Source organism: Polyergus mexicanus, unplaced genomic scaffold (genome assembly GCF_030449975.1).
Source record: "Polyergus mexicanus isolate NDT 795.1 unplaced genomic scaffold, iyPolMexi1.0 SCAF_8, whole genome shotgun sequence".
Taxonomy (NCBI): Eukaryota; Metazoa; Arthropoda; class Insecta; order Hymenoptera; family Formicidae; genus Polyergus; species Polyergus mexicanus.
In genome coordinates this window covers 1,180,548-1,198,948 of record NW_027223328.1, presented here as the reverse complement: position 1 = coordinate 1,198,948, position 18,401 = coordinate 1,180,548, and the positions used below count along the sequence as shown (strand labels likewise).

At 34.8% G+C, this 18,401-nt stretch overlaps 1 protein-coding gene across 1 annotated transcript in view; it reads left to right on the top strand.

The window, feature by feature from the left end:
- The first annotated feature begins 946 nt into the window (after positions 1–946).
- Positions 947–18,401, top strand: part of LOC138935712 (platelet endothelial cell adhesion molecule) — a 127,915-nt gene continuing 110,460 nt past the window's right edge. Inside the window, exon 1 of the mRNA XM_070300494.1 lies at positions 947–1,642. Coding sequence (XP_070156595.1) covers positions 1,588–1,642 — 55 coding nt within the window. The 5' untranslated portion in view covers positions 947–1,587. The remainder of the gene's footprint in view (positions 1,643–18,401) is intronic.

Genomic DNA, 18,401 nt, shown 5'->3' with positions numbered 1-18,401 from the left:
CCGGGAAGGTGTATGTTTCGTGGATATACCACATAGCAATCGATCTATGACGACAGCTATTTAGAGTGAATTGTAATTTTTTTTATACGCAATTAAGACAATACGAAAGACACATTTGTAATTTTTAAAAAGAAAAAGCACAAAATTGGTACGATTATAATTTATATATTTCTCCTTATTATAATAAACTTTTATTACTATCAACTGACATGAGTGAGTATGTGTGAGTGCGTTACACAACAAACAAATACATGCTTGTGTAAATACGAGTCATGAATCGTGAATCGGAGAACAAGATAGATAGGTAAAAACAGTAACACGAATAAACTATAAAAATTGAATAATATACGAATACGAAAGGTAGCGCGTATCTAATTTCGTATTTATATAAGAATAGGCTCAACTAAGATAACACGTCCTCTGAAATTGAGAAATCTGATCTATTCTACGCGTACGGGGGAAACGAATGGAGGATTCCACGTGGGGCATGAGCGTGCCACGCGTTTGCCGACAATGGGTCCTAATGCCGGGCGAATGACGACGCGTAACAAACCGTATTCAACAAAAACTTTCGGCCGGCCGACAAATTGAATCCGAAGGATTCGGAACTGCCGGCAGCCACCCTTCCGTGCGAAGGTGGTGAGTTAAGATCGTGCGTGTCCGTGGAATCGCGGGTAACGGCACGGGACGTTCGTCAGAGGGAGACGAGAAAACGGGATAGCACTTCTGGTGAGAGCGAGATAAACCGCGCGTGCGAGGTGTAGTGGAAGGAAAGAGCGAAGGAGCGACGCTTGAGACCTGCGCGAGGGAAGAGAGGGGAGAGGTGGGAGACCGCGAGAGATCGTCGGCGCGCGCTGGTGGGGAGAGGGGGTGGGGAGGATTGAAGGGTGGTCGACGCAGGCGCGACTCGCGACAGAACGGCTTCGCGCGGCGACGCTCAGTCTCGTCCGTCGCAATCCAGTGCAGATATACGTGCAATTACCCTGTCAACAGTGCTTAAAATCTTCGTTCGTGCTCTCGTGCCGTGTACGTTGGCACGCAGTGATCGATAATCCTCATCGACGAACACCCCGTCGTCGATCGCGACACATTCCGCGATTGTCGAAAGAAGAGAAAAAAAAAAAAAGAGAGAGAGAACTAGCGGGCGAAAAGAGAACGAGAGCGAAAAAGTTTTGAAGCGCGCGGTGATAAATTCGGCGAACGGGATGATTTGAATCGACCGTTACCGGTGTCGCGAAAGTGAGCGAGCGAAGGAAATCCGGAACACAGTGTGAAGTTTGGCAAGTTTGGACGGTGTTCTCCGACACAACGCGCGCGGAAGGTGATACGCTTAAGAATATCGTCCATGTACAACGATCGCGTTCGTTCGAATAAGTAACAGTAGTCGACGAAGGAAAAAGAGTGCGTATCGTGACATTCGTGACAGATGTGGTGTCGCGTAATTCGAAGTAGTTTCGTTTACGCGTTTCGTTAACAGTCGCGCCGCGAGTGGTGTATCAGTGCGCCTGTAAATTCGAAGAAAGTAGTCCGGTGGTGAACTCTTCGAGGAAATTCGATACTCCGCGGACTTCTTTACGCGTTATCAAGATGAAGACTCGCCACCTGTGGCTAGAAGCGGCCGTCCTTTTCTTCGCAATAACAAGTAAGTGATGGACATTGATAAATAATCTCTCGAGTCTCTTCGTGAAATGAATCTCGCGTATGTTTGCGTATGTGCGTATTCGTATGTCGATGCACGACCGTGCGATACAGTTATATAAGATTTTCGTTGATGTTTCGATTAAATGAAGGGTAGGATATGATTCTTTTGAAAATCTCAAAAGATGCGGTTTTTATAAAATCTTTAAAATAACAAGTTTTATCTAAAACTTTCTTTTCTTTTATATTGCATGTATTTTACGTAATGATGTGATATAATAACTGTTTCTTGATACAGGATGATAGCATCCCAGACAGCATAAAACATCCTCAGGATCATCCTGAATATGTCCAGGATGGTTCAGGACATTTGTTTCACGATGTTTTAAATTATTATTATAAATATATTTTATGAAAATTTAATCCTCAGAATATCCTATATGTATACGTCCTAGATACTCTTTGGACGTCCTAAGGATATTCTTGCTGTCTGGGATGCTTTATTTATTTTTATTTTATTTTATTTTTTTTGATAGTATTATTGTTTAAATATTTTTATTTAATTATATAACATGACTATCATATTTTCCTGTATCGTAAGACACGATAGAATTTTATCTATTTCGAAGTTGATTTATTGAATGACGTCAGTATATATATGGATTTTATATTAGTCAGCAGAGATACAGAGAACAGATATAAAATAATATATATTAAAAATTGTAACAAATTCTCTCGTAAAATTCATTAAAAAAATTGTTGAAAAAAAATGTTGTCACCCAAAATGTACTTTTGTTAAAAAGAAAATCAGTCTTAAAATTTATTAAAGAAGACGCGTCGTTAAAGCTTGATAACATGAAAATACCTTTATCGTCATAATAATATTGCCATTGTCTTCTCACAATAAGAGCATAATAAATATTTTCCATCTCCTTTTTCAAACGGCAACTCGCCAAGACGCCCCGGCGTTTCGCGCTTCCAGACAAGGGTATTCGGCCCCTTGGTGGAAACGAAAAACGGGGGTGATGACTGTGTAAAATGCGGGAAAGTCTTCTCGTAAAGTAGCTCTCCCGCTGGTTACATCGTCGCGTTTCAGCGCCCATCGTGCTGCACGACAAAAGAAAGATATAACATTCGTGGATGGCCCGCGCATTTTAGCGCGTCTTTCTCGCCGCTTTTACGATAGCCTTCCTTATTAATGCGAATGGTAGCGGGACCGGTCGTTACGATACAGATCCTTTACGTTACAACAGACCCTTAGCATGCCACGTGAATTTCAGCGTCGAGTCATTGAGTCACGTGGTATGTAAAACGACATTAAACTTGTAGATCTTTTATTCTTAAAGTGTTTTTTTTTTCCACCGATCGCGCAAGAAAATTCAAGATATGTTCAGATATAAAGCTATAGCTGTTTCTTTCCTATATTTTGATATTTTTTTCTCTTTGGAAAAATCACGCCGATTATATCGAAACTTATATGAAATAATTAATCTTTTCACGTTAAAATATATTGTTCTTTTTTTGTGTTTGTAGATAAACAAAATATTAATTTATTGCGGTTACGATATATATTGTTCATATTTTCATATAACAATAATTGCACGTCATTGGTATGAAATAACGATGACAGAAATTTAGATTACAATTGTTTGCGTTTTTTTAAATATTAATGTCATTTCATTTTCTGTTTCTGTATTATATTAATCGTTTGTTTGAAACTATTTTAATTTTTACTCATTTTTATTCATGTTCAGGAAAATATCGTTAAATGACGAATATACGCACGCTGACATTTTAGACATTTTCAGAGAGTTTTGCTAGCGTTAAAGAAGGGTACAAGTTCTTGCGCCGCGAGAGAGAGAGTATCTAATCGATAGCTCAATTTCGAGCGTTTAATTAAGGGTCTGCATCGTGCTTAATTCGACGTCTCTATCGTTGCGCCGCGGACGATTTCTAGACGTTATCGGTGGCAGCTCGTTTCCCTTTGCGTGGAAATTCAAATGCGGAGAAGGACATCCTCTCTGAACCCTCCACGACGGTCCCTTTTCCCGCGTCACTCGTAGTAGCTTGATTACAGTCGCGAAACTCCATTGTCACTCCCGCGCAAACTCATTTGATTTCTCTTGACTCTTTTTCGATGATTGCCGTGTTTGCTGGGAGGAAAATGAGAATGCAGAGGGGTCGAAGCTAGCAACGGAAGACTGAATGTTTGAAGGAAGTATGGAATCAACGGATTTGCCATTTTTAGAATAGCGTAGGAGTCTGGTTTTTAGACTAACACACAAAGAAAATTTAATTTTTTTTTTCTTTGGGGGGGGGGGCGAAAAATATTAATTATGATAGTCTTAGTGATTTTTCTGTATACGCGACTTTTGATTCATTTAATATAACGGTAAAGGGAGGGTTTCATTTTTTAAAGTAATATAATACTTTATTTTTTTTCACATTTTTACATACAGTTTTAAAGGATATACTGTTGGCTATCATGACCAAATTTAAAATTGTAAAGAGGTAAAAAGAAAAATAATAAAGTATATTATTTTCTCTATTATTGATCTAATTTCGATAAACGAGATCATCGATATTTTATATCGGAAGAGAAATAATTTCTTCTATAAACATTTGAAGAATAATTGTACATTTTATATAATTGTATTTATAATTATTTTAATATTAGGATATATTGTGTAATCGTGGAAATGAAAGAAAGAAAATCTCGGTAATATTTAACATAAGAATAGTATTATATAATATATAAATCTTAATTTTGATAAAAATAATTTTTGTATATATTTACATAAAAAAGATTAATTATATAGATTGCTCGTTTATAGGCGTTTAATATAAAAATTGCGATATACTAATCGTCTTCCATGAAAATTCATTAATGATATTTTATTTCATTATATTTGTGGTGCATTATACACTATATCATATATACAATATGCATGTTAGATAAAGAAACTTATAAAGTAATAATAATTCTCGGCTTGCGCAATTAGTGAGTTAAAAAAAAACTCACTACCAGCAGGATGAAAACGAGGAGAGTTCGTAAACTAGAGCCGCGCACTCAACAAAGGATTGCCAACATTTAATGTGAGAGAATTACGCTCGCACTCGTTTTACGCGAATTTATTTACACGCCTAGCTGTCGCGAACGCATTAACCGCCCGAATCGAGAATTACGTGTATGGAGTTTAATTACAATTTTGATGAGGGCGGTGTTAAGCCAGGAATATCACGGACCAAGTGCTTTGCGTAGATGCGCGCATACGCAGCATGCTGATCTGCCGAGACACGGTTGCGACATTAGGCGGTTCCCAGTTGACGCTCTCGTGAGACAGGTGGCTTAATTAATTACAGGCGAGAGAAACGAATTTTTAAAGAGTTTTTATTTCACTATCGAAACTATCAACTCTAAACGCCACGATGTTAGGGCAATTTAGTGCGTATTTCGGGAACTTCGCAGAGTTACTTGGCTTTGCTCGCGCATCCGGTTGCGCTTCGAGAACTACCTTTAATACTGGTGTTGTTTAAAGCCAGTCAACGCGCGTATTGGAAACGAAACCGCTATCATGAATAGTTGAGAGACTGCGCTATCGGAATATTATTCGCGCATTCAAAATTTAACGCTGGAAATGGCAAATTAAACTCAAACTGCCGTTGCACTCGCGAACATCTCGAAGAATCGAGACGTAATTTAATTTTCTATTGTATTTAGAAGAGTTGCGTAAACAAAAGAAATAATCAAATATTTTTTTAAATATATCATTGTTATATTACATTATTATTTTATATTTTCATATTATTATGTTGCTGCGTGTATCGTACGTTGGCGAATATTAAAATATAATTATTAATAGCAGTATATTCAGAATATTTTATGGAACAAGTACATTATGGGCTTCTTGCTACTTCTTGTCTCGCGTCCCATGATAATATTGTTCTTGCTAGGTACGATGATATTAATCTTAATCATTGTAACTATGATATTCGGTGATTATTCACATTAATTTAGTTTGTGATGTAACAATTTTATTTTAATATAATAATGTTAAAAAAACAATGTATCATAATCAAAATGTTTTTATATTTTCTTGCGAAATTTTTCTCCGTTGTAATTAATTTCAATTATTAAGAAACAAATATGAAACTGTGCCGTGCAAAACAAAATAGTTAAGACACCTGAAGTACGTTTTTTTCTTATGAACATTATACTCGCATTCGTAAAAGCCTTATTATCACGCGTATACAAAATCTAATACAAATGGCTTGCCGTCGTGCTGCGTGTCGCATGATAACATCGTTGCTGTCAGACTCGCTAATATTAATCTTAATCATTGGCTTCTGTGGCAGTAACTGCCGTGTCCGGTGATTATCCACATTAGCTTGGTTTGTCATGTACCATTTGTATTTGGCGAACTTGCTGGTACTTACCTAAATTAACGTATTACATGACCTCATATAAATTTCCCTTTGGAATATAGATATGTTTAAAATATTGATCAAAATTTATGTAAAACGTAAATACGCTTTACGTAAAACGTAAATATGCTGCAGTTTGCGATATCAAAGCCCCTTTGTTCATTGCACATTTATCGTATTTTTAAAAGCTCAATCAAGCAGACTGCAATATATTTTACTTTTTTCTATATTTTTTCTATCCCGTTTGCGCATGTTTATTGGGTGAGATTTTATTCGTATCTGACAGAATAATATGTACGCTATAAATGTTTATTAAAGATATAAAGCTTTATCGTCTACATATATAAAAAAAATATGGCGGGCTGAGGCAAATTAAGAGAATAAAATCGTAATAATTAAGATTAAAAGAAAAAAATGCATAAATCTGTTTATATCTGTTTATGTTAACGGAAAAATTCTACCTTCATGTAATATTTTTATTTTTTTAAAGAAGCGAATTGTTGTAAAGAGGCAAAGTTGTTAGAGAGAAGAGAGAAAAATACAATATAATAACATCAGGATTAAAAATTATCATATATTTAATTAGTTATATTAGCTCTCTCTATTTGAATTTCTTCAAGTTTCATACTTCATTTCAATTTTTTTATTTTTCTATTTTCATTTCATTTTTATTTTTCATTCAAGTAGTCTTTCATTTTTAAAAATCATATTGAGACTAGATTATAAAAACATCTATTTCATTTTTCTCTATCTATTATATTTTATTTGGTGATATTTTGAAAACGTACCCTGATCCTTAATTCCATGCGTTGTTGCATATAAAACAGACCGCATTCAAAAACAGACAATACAACGAAAGAGTAAAAACAAGGAACACTACCGATGCTTTTCGCGACTGTATTATAAGCTGCACATTTTTCCATCAACCCAAAAGTTTCGGAATGCTATTAATTTTTTTTTCTATCCTGGTACCGTAATGAACTTTATAATCCTCTGTGCTCAAATAAGGGCGCATGTAAACTTTGTTTTAAATACCTCATTCGCAAAAAAAATTCCAAGGTTTCATTATCAAAACTCGGATCGGCTTACCGATTAAATATATGGTGGTATTTTATTTTTAGGGAAGATGATTTTTTTATAATAAAATGATAACTGTGTGTATGCGATAAATCTATCTTTCTTTACAATTGCTATTGTTTTATAAATAATAAAAAATAGGAGCATTTTATCCCTGAAAAAGGCACGTACAAGACAATTTAACAGCATTTTGTTAGTTAAAATAATTATAATTAAAATGATTTTATACGTAATTTGTTTTCTTTATTTAAAAGCCAAAATTAATATTATTTTTCACAATAAGTTTCTCATATCATCATAATTAAAATGAATCTCTCAATTAAAATATTTTAAATAAATTAAAAATTTTATTCATGGTTTAATATTTTTCTTAAAATTTACTTACATTACACAATTTTTTCTCAGATGATATTAAATCGAGCATCAAAAATGAATCGTATAAAATTGGTTTAATACTCGAGCGAGGTTACCTTTTTCTTCAAGATACTAAAAAACTCATACGAGATTGAAACAGTACAAGTCAAGCATTTTAATTGGAACATGTTTGCCGATCTCGAGATATAATTTAAACGGAAATCGCTATTTTCCCGAAAACCGATCTCGTTCGAGCCTTTCTGGAAGCTGAAGCGTAGTCAGTCCGGCACTTCCGGAAGACTTTCGCGATATCCGTACAATGTCAATCTTTGATCATAAAAGTACAAGTTATCTCGTTAAACTCTAGAGAATATTCTCCAATAACTAGAAAACTCCTCTTTGAAACTCATAAAACCGAGGATTGCCTTCCGTTCGAGATTAAGAGCGGCGGCTTTTTATAAAAAATGGAATAGCAAGCATTCGTTCCACCTGGCGATCCGACCAGTTGAAAGGAATGCCTTCGCACGCACCTACACACATGCCGGAAAATAAAAGGGATACGGAAAGAGGTGTCACTGTCTTTATTGTGGACGATGCGACCGTCGACCAGAACCTCGGACGAGGGCTGTAATTTCATCTCGCATTAGCCGACGAAAGATCCCGCGGGATACAGTGAATGCGTCTTATGGTTTGCCTCCTCTACGCGACGTTACCAAGGCGAGTAAAAAACGAGAGCGCTTTGAATGAACCTTGCACTTTTCTCTCTTTCGCTTATATTTTAATTGCGGTATATTTGCGCGTCTCGCCCGCGGCTCTGTATAACCGTGACGATGACAGCGTCAACGATGCAACCGGTCTGAAAAAGATACGCGAAATGCAAGCCAAACCTGTCGGTTAAAGGAGCTCTGTATAACAATTTAGTCACGGTTACGCGTGAATTGTATGTGTATAATAATATCCATTTATTCTCTGTTCCGTAAATATCTATATTCTTAACGTGTCTGTGCACTTGGTAAATTGTCACGTGTGCAAGATGATTCTCAAATGATTTAAACACGTGCGTTTTAAAATTTGTCCGAAAGATACTAGTAACAATATTATTATGTTTTTAGCATTAAAAGAGTATAAAAAATTATTGAGTATTTATGCATTCTTGAAAACTAAAAATTTTATCCAAACTGAAAATATAATATTTTAAGTGTATCTAACTAATTATTACAATAAAAGAACCTGAATTAAAAAAAAAGAAAAATTATTTAATTAATTATCTAATTTAAAAAACTGAAATTTTCTGAACATTTTAAATCACATTTGAGTATATCGCCAGAAATTTGAAATTAGTTATTTTATATACGAGGTTGTTCGAGTCTTAGATTCGTCTTTGTACAATTTCACTAGATTACAAAAAGGAACTATCATTACGAGACGAATACAGACAGTGCAACGTGCACATGGAAACAAAGGATTTGTCAATTTTCGTCTTTATTCCTGAGGGAGAGGCCTCGACGTAGGAAAAGAGGTAGCGGGGAAAGAAGTAAAAAGGAGGTCGGCGGAAAAGAAACACGAAACTGTAGCGCAATGAGTCTTTGGAGACTCGTGCCAGGTAAACGTCTTGGATCTGTCGAAGCTTCGAAGCGAAAAGAGACACTCGGCGGGAAGAATCGAGATTTTATATAGATACACGGCGATTTATTTCTCTAACGGCAGGTTAACAAGAATTCTCGTTATCGTGAACAAACTATTTTGCCGAGAACCTACCGAAAATTGTTAGAACGGTTAGTTGGATCGTCTTAACTTTTAACAATTTACAATGTTATAAGAGCGCGCTACTTGATTTTTATACTTATATTTGTTGATGTGAAAATATTAATGCAACATGACGATGATTAAAATTGAAGCGCGAGCAGTCTTGAATATTTTCTTAAGCGCATATTTCTCTCTAAATGTATCAAAGTACTGTATCGATAGCTTTATATATTACATTATTTTCTATTGTATTTTCATACGCGTTTAACTCATACACAATTTCTTCAAATCATTGAACTTGATAAAATTGATGACGTTTCTATTGTATACTAAACGTAGGAAATATTTAATGATTACAGCAACGAGCTACAGCGAACAATAAGTATCACGTAACACTCGTGATTACATTATGACTTTATTATAATACCAAGATGAGTAAAGATTAACAGAATTTACGAACTCGAATCGCGCTCGCAGACGCAATGGTGTTGGCTAGTAACCGAAGTTACCGTTGCTAACCCTATCAAGTATAGGAACCTCATTTACAATTTACAATAGTAAGCTTTGTAATATTCGTATACGTCATAATGGATTCAGTTCGAAGTAATCGCGCTATCGTTACCAAGAGCGTGTCATGCACACGCCTACACCCACAGAAAAGATTTCCGGATCTAATGCTATTACTCTTCAATCTATCATAAAATAGGATCGATATAGCGACAATCATATTTATTATTGAAAAAGGAATATTTTAATCTTAAATGGAAAATTCTTAAATCTAGAATAAAATGCCTAGAATAACGCCACCGCATATCGGTTTCGCGCCGACTATTGTGGCGCTAACATCAAGTTATTCTAAATGCAAGAATATGTAAGCTTAGATTTGTATATGTTACTCTTGTCTCAAGTTAGTAAGACAATCTTATTTAATTCGAGAGAGAAGAAAAGGAATTATTGATTTAATTTTAAAATTGTTTTATTTTTATACCGCATAAGATTGTGATACGATTAAATATGTCAAGAATATTTTTTGTCTCGTTATCAGAAATCCTTTCTGAGAGTGTACTAAACTAACACAGAAGACCACTTACAATTTATATTGGCATAAAGTAAATGGCGAAGAGAGAGAGAGAGAGAGAGAGAGCTTTCGTTTTATCCGCAATTAAGATATTTTTTTTTCATAACGATACATAAGTTGAGGACGAATATTATCATAATCGATCCCATCTCGAACTTTTAACGCGCATGAGCAAGAAGTTTTTCTTGCCTAAGACAACTTTCCAAACTTTTAAATGACTTCGCGGTTCTTCTCGTTCCACGTTAAATTACCCATGATTTCAAAGATGTTTGCGCGCATAAATTTCCTTGGTTGCATTGACTTGGCAAAACGTGCGCGTATACATAGTTTGGAATGGTAACGCTTTTCACATTATGGATTCCCCAGGAGAGTAACGGAGAAATGATAAGAATAACACACTGCCTTTCCACGAATGCGATAGGAATATTCGAGAAAAGGTATTTTATATTATTATTTCTTACGAGTAAATTGTTATTAGTTTTACAAGAAATGTGAGAAGTATTTGGTGCAAATATTTTAAGTAGATAATACGGCGAAAGTTTCTACTTAAAGGTTGAAAACTTTCAACCATCTTAAGGGTCGCTTAATCAAATTTTCCATCCAGAAAAGAGCGATCACATCGCATATAATATTAATGAAGAAAAAGAAAGGAGGGAGAGAAGAGAGAAGGATATTTATATATTATTACATAGTTTAAGAAGTACTTAATTTCACACTTATATTTAAATATCAAATATTGAAAAATATGTAATATGTGTACGATAGGAGAGTAACTTTCAAATTTGCCGAAAGAATTTATTTCTTTTTTTTTTCCGCTCACATATACACATACGCAACATACGCACGTCTCTGACATCGAGATCATTTCTATAAATTAGCTAATACGCTGAATGCTACATATCGAAAGCTTTTCACGGATAAATTTATTTGTTTTCGACCGATCTTTTTGATCGTTTTGTACATTTCAAGCTGCGTGCGTGATATTTTTGTTGGGAGAGAATTTTTTTTTTTTTTTCCTTCCCAATATAACATTAAATTAACAATTACAAAATATGATTCTGATGTCTAAACTTGAGACTAAGAAGGATAAAAAGGGTATGATAAACTTTAAATATTTTTTTATTTTATGATGTTTAAAGAGTAAGTATTCTTATTACACATGTATTATACATGTATTATACATATATATATATATATATATATATATATATATATATATATATATATATATGTACCTTTTTTTAATTTTTATATTATTTTGAAAAATTTAATATACTAGATATTTTTACTAAATATTCAACTACCAAGAAATTTATGTTGAAAACGAGGGAGTTGTGCTATAGCCATAATACAGTCTCGCACTCTTGAGAAAAATGTTCACGCCGTGGTATTCGTGGTTTCTGCGTGTCAGACGAAACGCGTAGCGAGTGCGTGCAAGTGGAACCGAGAGGATTATAAAGAGACAAGCGCGAGACTGAGGAAAAAGAAAGATCCCGCGTGTAATTTTAGCAACGTGCGTAAACGTTAAGAGATGGCATACGCCGAGGGTGAAGATGGTTTAATAATATACACGGGATCGTCCAACTGGCGCGAATGCGATAATAAACGATGCGACGTATACGAGTGTGCGCGCTGATACGACGCGTCTTCTTTTGCGAGGTGGATTTATGTGATTATTGCCGTTGCAAGGGAACTAAGGGAAAGAATGCGGTTGTCGGTCCTCGATATAGCAGATGCGAGTACAGTTTCTTTTTACATCTTGGAATAAAAATATACAATCGTAATTGGAATAAAATAATAAATACCTCGTACTGTATACGAATTGATGATTCGAAACGTAAGACGTGTATATGTCTGATATAAAATATACAATAATATTTATAATTCTCGAGAAAAATTTTAATACCATTAATATATCGGATATTGGAGATAAAATTCTCGTTTATTATTTGTCATCATTGAGAATTCGGTCTTATTCGACTATACGAGCCGCGAAATTATGTCGTCGATATCGTCGCCTACCATCAATCTTTTCCGAGTACTTGCGGAACATACGTTCTTGTCTGTCCGAAACAGGGTGCGACGTTCGACCGTGCGCGCGAATATTGCGACGATATAATTATTCGAAACTCACGATGGCAAGAGTAACGCATGCAAAATGACGTATCTCGGCCGGTTTTTTATCCCCGCGAAAATTCGCAGTGTCGTTCACGTCCGACACGTTGCACCGTGATACTTTCGGAAACAGAATACGTTATTTCGTGAAAGGAATGAAGGATGAAGAAGAGGCAGAATATAAGATACATAGAGATGAACGGAATGTTAACGAAATTGTATGTATTATTGTACAATCGTTCTGTAAAGATTGCACAATTATTCTTATTGAATAATCTTCAATTGTGGCGCGGTTGCCCTCTTTTGCGTTGCGCAAATATTCTTTGTTTGCCGCGATACTTTTTGGGAAAATACTAGCCGCGGTAAGAGCAGCGCTCGCGCCGCGCGGGTTTTCTCGTTAGGAAACGAGTCGACGCGCTTGTTGAGCATCGTTGAATTTCAAGGCGAGGCAGTGCCGAAGGGATTCTTGGTGCGAGGTATGCGGTAGGGCGAGCGCGGATTTTTTTTTTTTTTTTTTTTTTTGCCTGCGGAATAACTGCGAGAGAAATGTCGTGGTTGCTGCGGCAAAGCACGACGCAACCTCGACCCTAACGTTATCAAAATTCCAACTGTCTCGCCTTCCTCTCCTCTATCCATCGCTCCCTCTCGCACATGCTCCCCTCCCTCTCCTCTCCCCCCCCTCTCTCTTTCTCTCTCTCCTGCAATACCTGCTGATGCTGTGCTACAAAACGCCCCAGTGAACGGGAAGCATTTCCCACGGCACTCCGCGAGGTGAACAGAAAGGCCAGGCGAGGTATGTGTGTGTGTGGAAGGGAGGGGGGGGGGATAAAGGGAAGGGGACTTCGTGCATAATTCGGCAAGAAATCCCACGAGATGGTGGAAACCGTTCGAGTAGCGCGCGAGATTTTCTTACCGTATACGCGCCTTAATTAATCCCCTTTCAATTAGACGCCACGCCCTTCTTCATGCTGCGACAAAGTCCCAAAGGCGCGGAAGCTAATGTCTGCATCTGCAGTTAACACCTTCTCGAGAACGTGTAGATTCGAGCGGGTATGTCTGATTACCGTTTTCCCCTCTTGCAGTGATTTGTAATTGTCCGACTCAAATTGGCCTGATTTAAAGCATGGTATTATTAACGTTATTTAATTGCGTAATAGAATAATTAAAAGATTTCTATTTTTTTTTTCTAATTTGCTGTGTAAATCAATTCTTACAAACGCTATCTCGTTGTGATTTATAATCTCTGTTTAAAAAAAATAAAAATAAATAAATAAATAAATAAATAATTTATCGATTTTTATAGATATATATGATGCAGATATGAAAGATTAATTTATTATAATCATATTAATTTTAATAGTATTATGGATTTGTATTGTTGCTTATTGAAGAATATATTAATTATTAGCGATAGATATACTTATAGAATGAATGTATTCACATTCGTATATTATTAGGATATTATACATGTTATTACGATGATATGAAGAGAACTTATAATCTCGACATACTATATGGGAAGAGGGTCTCGTGTTTTATAACACCTATGCTTATCATCACACTTGAAATTCGGTTGTTGTGCAGCGCGTAGAACGATATATTTTAGCTATCTCTGATTTTAATCATAAATATATACGCGTGCTTTCTTTTGAAATTCAAACATACGTAGGATGTTTCAACATTAACATTTTTAATTGTGAATTTTTTGAAATTTGCATCAATTGAAAATCAAACAAAAATATTGTTATAAAATATCTTTAAACACCAGACTTTTAGCATTCAAAAATGAAATCTTTTTAAGATAAAAGGATAAGGGAATCAAAATTAATGGATGCAAATATTATAATGAAATTTAAAAAATTTTTAATGTTCTCTTTTTTCATTGAATTTCAATTTTAAATTAATTTTTATTAAAGGACTTATGTTAATTTATATTTACATTTAAAATTGAGAACTTACAAGGAAGCATATAATAATGTTCAAAATTGCTTATGGGTATTTTATATTAAAATCAAAAAATTCATAACGTCGGAGAAAGTGTCGATAATTTTAAAATTGCTGTATATCCAGATCACAGACGCATGCGCGCGCACACACACATAAAACATTTTCGATATAAGTACTAAGCGTATCAGGTGTGTTGAACTTACAATATCATGCTTTAATTATTTTTGGATTCTTGTAGTTAATCGTGGTTGAGGGAAAACTTTATGGAGAAAGCAATTATTAGTCTTCTCAATTTTCAACACACTATATTTCTTGGCAATTAAGTATTTAATGAAATTTGTATTAAACTTAGATTATATCTAGATACCTACTTAAAAAAAACTTAAGAACAAGAGTTTATTATATATTAATAGGTTCTAATTTAATAAAACCTTTAAATTATTTATAATTATCGCCGTTTCAACAATCGTAATCCTTTTTAGTCTCGATTGAAAAGTGCTTTAGCGATTATGGAATTTCTATATACTTATCTGTAATTAAATTGTACTCTTTACATATTGGACGATACTTTACATTTCACATATCTCTCGATATTCATCAATTAGTGCGTGTAAACGCACAAATATTGATTCATATATTATGGTATAACAATCGTAAAATTAAATTTATTAATATTTATTCGCGAATTTGTTACTGCGAAGCAATGGACGTGATAATTTTGACAGATTTTAATAAAAGTAAAGTTGAAGTGTTCGCATTTTTTAAATTATTTTTCAAGCGGATCGATCGTGCGTAAAACTAACGAAAAATTGTCGAGAGATTATTGAACGATAATGTTAGCTTTCTAGAGAAAAATAGTTGAATGGAAATGTTGATCTATCTCTGAGAAATATTTTGATACTTTTCACGTTCCAAGTTTTCTCGCAAAATATATCGTGAAAAATACTCAAATTCGCGTCGAATTTCTATAAGAAAATTGTTCGCTCTTGTCATTAATCATTGTGACTTATATTCTTGACGAAAGTAATAATAAATGATACGCGCTCACCATAATTGTATTTACAGACGTCGATAAATTAACGATAGCTATCGCTATTTCGTGAAATTCCCTTAATAAGTTTTAGATCACATTTGTGGAATTCCTTCGTCAATATTCGATAGCAAGAAGAATAGTGGAAACAGCTAGTCCCTCAGGATATCTGCAATATAGAGAAATGGAATCCAAGCGAATATTCACCGAAGCAGAAATAACTACACATGACTTGACAATTACTGGAATAAAGCATGATATTTGCAAGCATTACTACCACATATATGAATCTTCTCGATATCGGCAAAAATTGCGTGTAAATTGCTACTCACTGCAAATATCAAACCACAAACAATTAACGCGCGGCGTAATTTTCTTGATTGCACAGTTTTGTATTTTTTACAAAAATTAAACATACGGTTATATTAATCATTAAAATTTAAATATTAATTTTGATTTATATCTTGTGTGGATTTCGAGTAATTATGTATTTCTGTAGGATCATGAGATGATAAAGTCCGCATATTCCCTGCGTAATTACCAGTTCTTTATAGATTCAGGCAGTGTACGTATATATGCCATGTTTTCTTTAGCGCTAATGCTGTTCTGTACGTTTAATTACTATAAAGGATGTTGAATGTTTGCCCACATAATCGTCAGAGTGTAATCGGTAGAACGAATCGTACTATGCATTTGAGTGGTATCAACTCTAGCGTATACCAAATTTCAATGCTATCTAATTGCTCACTTATGGTCGCATTCCCCAATTTAATTGCTCTACCGGGAGATCTTCGAGACGTCGAGTTCGCGAAGCGTCGATCGTAGTTGAATGCAGAAAATTTAGGCAGTTAGAAACAAACTGTGTAATGTACGCAGCTACTATACATGGTTGCTCCGAGACTAGTACTTGGATCGCTCCTAGTCGAGAGCGTGAATTCGCGGCTGGAAATTTCGCTCGTGAAGGGCAATTGGACGCGGTTATGCGAGAGAGAACCAACTACCGATGCAAATTGCGGATCAAATCCACTTTTGCTCCGCTATCTTTGGATGAAGTAAAATTTTCTAGTTTGTATGAGTCGTGTAAGGTATTATTTTCATAATATAATATTTTAACACACACACACATTCTCTCTCTCTCTCTCTCTCTCTCTCTCTCTCTCTCTCTCTCTCTCTTACTTTTAATATTCTCTTGAATCGATAAGAGCCAACAAATAAAATTTTGTAGTTGATTTCTTTTTCTTCATATCCTTGTTTGAACGTTTTGATCTTTTTTGTTGGTATAATAAAGATAGAGAATAAAACAGATGCTTAAGCGAGTCAATTCTTCGACATTACTTTAATACTTAAATATGGATGCTAACTTTTATTACAACTTTATTTAGCTGTTTTACTTTGTATGTCCGCAATAAAAAAAAATACACGTGTTGTATGAAATTGCAATGCGTGGGGCAAACATTCGCTAATAAAAGCGCTCACTTTCACAAGGTGTCCGCAAAGCGACTCTCTCATCGACCGCCCTTTAACAGCTCGTATATATATATATTCTATGTACGTCGCGAATGAGATGTAAAGTAATTAAATAAACTTCAGCGAATACTCGAAGCAATTAAGACTATAAGAAAATATTTCCCTTTTCCTTTAAGTCGCGGACGCAAAAAGCGTTTCGAGAGTATTAATTCTTTGACAATTGACGCTATATCGGAATAATAAAATTAACTCGGGCACTCCTCGACACGATTAAGTATCAATTAATTTTAATACGCAGCACCTGCATCTATTTGAGCAATTATTTTATGTAATAGGCGAGCTTCCTTCTTTATACGCGGTGATAGCGCTTTCGAGCACGGAGGCAATTATATCCGGTTTTAACAAACTAACAATTAAACAGTACTCTCTACATTCGCGTATACGCGTATCCAATGAATGCTGTTACGGTTACTGTTTGTTATTCCGGAACATATAATGAGACCCCAGTACGCGATGCTTTACACGTCCTCGATCTGGGATATAAATTTGTTTTCCAGATGCTTTTTCTGTCCAAACATACTTACACAGAATACGCTACGAAGCCATATTGCAAATGCGAGATATGTTGATAGCGCATACTTTTTATTTATAATCCATATGTTTGCATATAGCAAAATATATAATTTTACACTAGCAATAAAAGCTGATGCTTTGAACAATATTTATAAATGTCATAATCCATATCATTAAATTTATACATAATGAAGTTTGAGTATATGTTAAATTCAAAATATTAAAACTATTCGATATTTAGATTTTTTACGCAATTTTTATTTAAAAATATATTGTATTTCTTCCATGCATTTATAAATTATAAATTTATCGAGTTATAGGAGAATAAATAAAAGACGAACGCTTTTAATAAAAGTTACATTTGAATAATATATATATATATATATATATATACATTAACACACACACACACTTCATATTTTTCATAAGAATCCATCGAGTCAAGGCTTATGTATTCAAATAGAGTCGTTTGAAATCTGTCTGCTCTCTCGTTAATAAATCTATGCTCATGTAAAATAGGCGGGAAAAAACACTTCCTACTGTGCATTCAAGCGTCTGCTACCAATTACGCAATGGATTATTGGGGACTCAGTTTCTACGATCCGTTTGACCGAAAACGTTTCACGGCCGAGCTCCACCAGATGCGCCGGCATCAAAGCTTGCCGTGCTTGTTCGGTCTGGCGCACAGCATTCGACCGCGGAATAATTCAGATCCTGTCAAAAAAATGCGACGAACGAAAAATGATGTGAGAGCCGGCACTGTTTCGTCGAATTCGTATACATAAAACTTCATTACATAATTTTGGTATATATTCTAAATAAAGTCCATTTGTCTGCAAATAACGCGATATGTATAAATTTGTTTAAAATATGCGATATTTTACGTACTCATCGAAATTTGTTCTACGTAAAAAGTCTATAAATTATTATTTAACATACACGTGTTACACA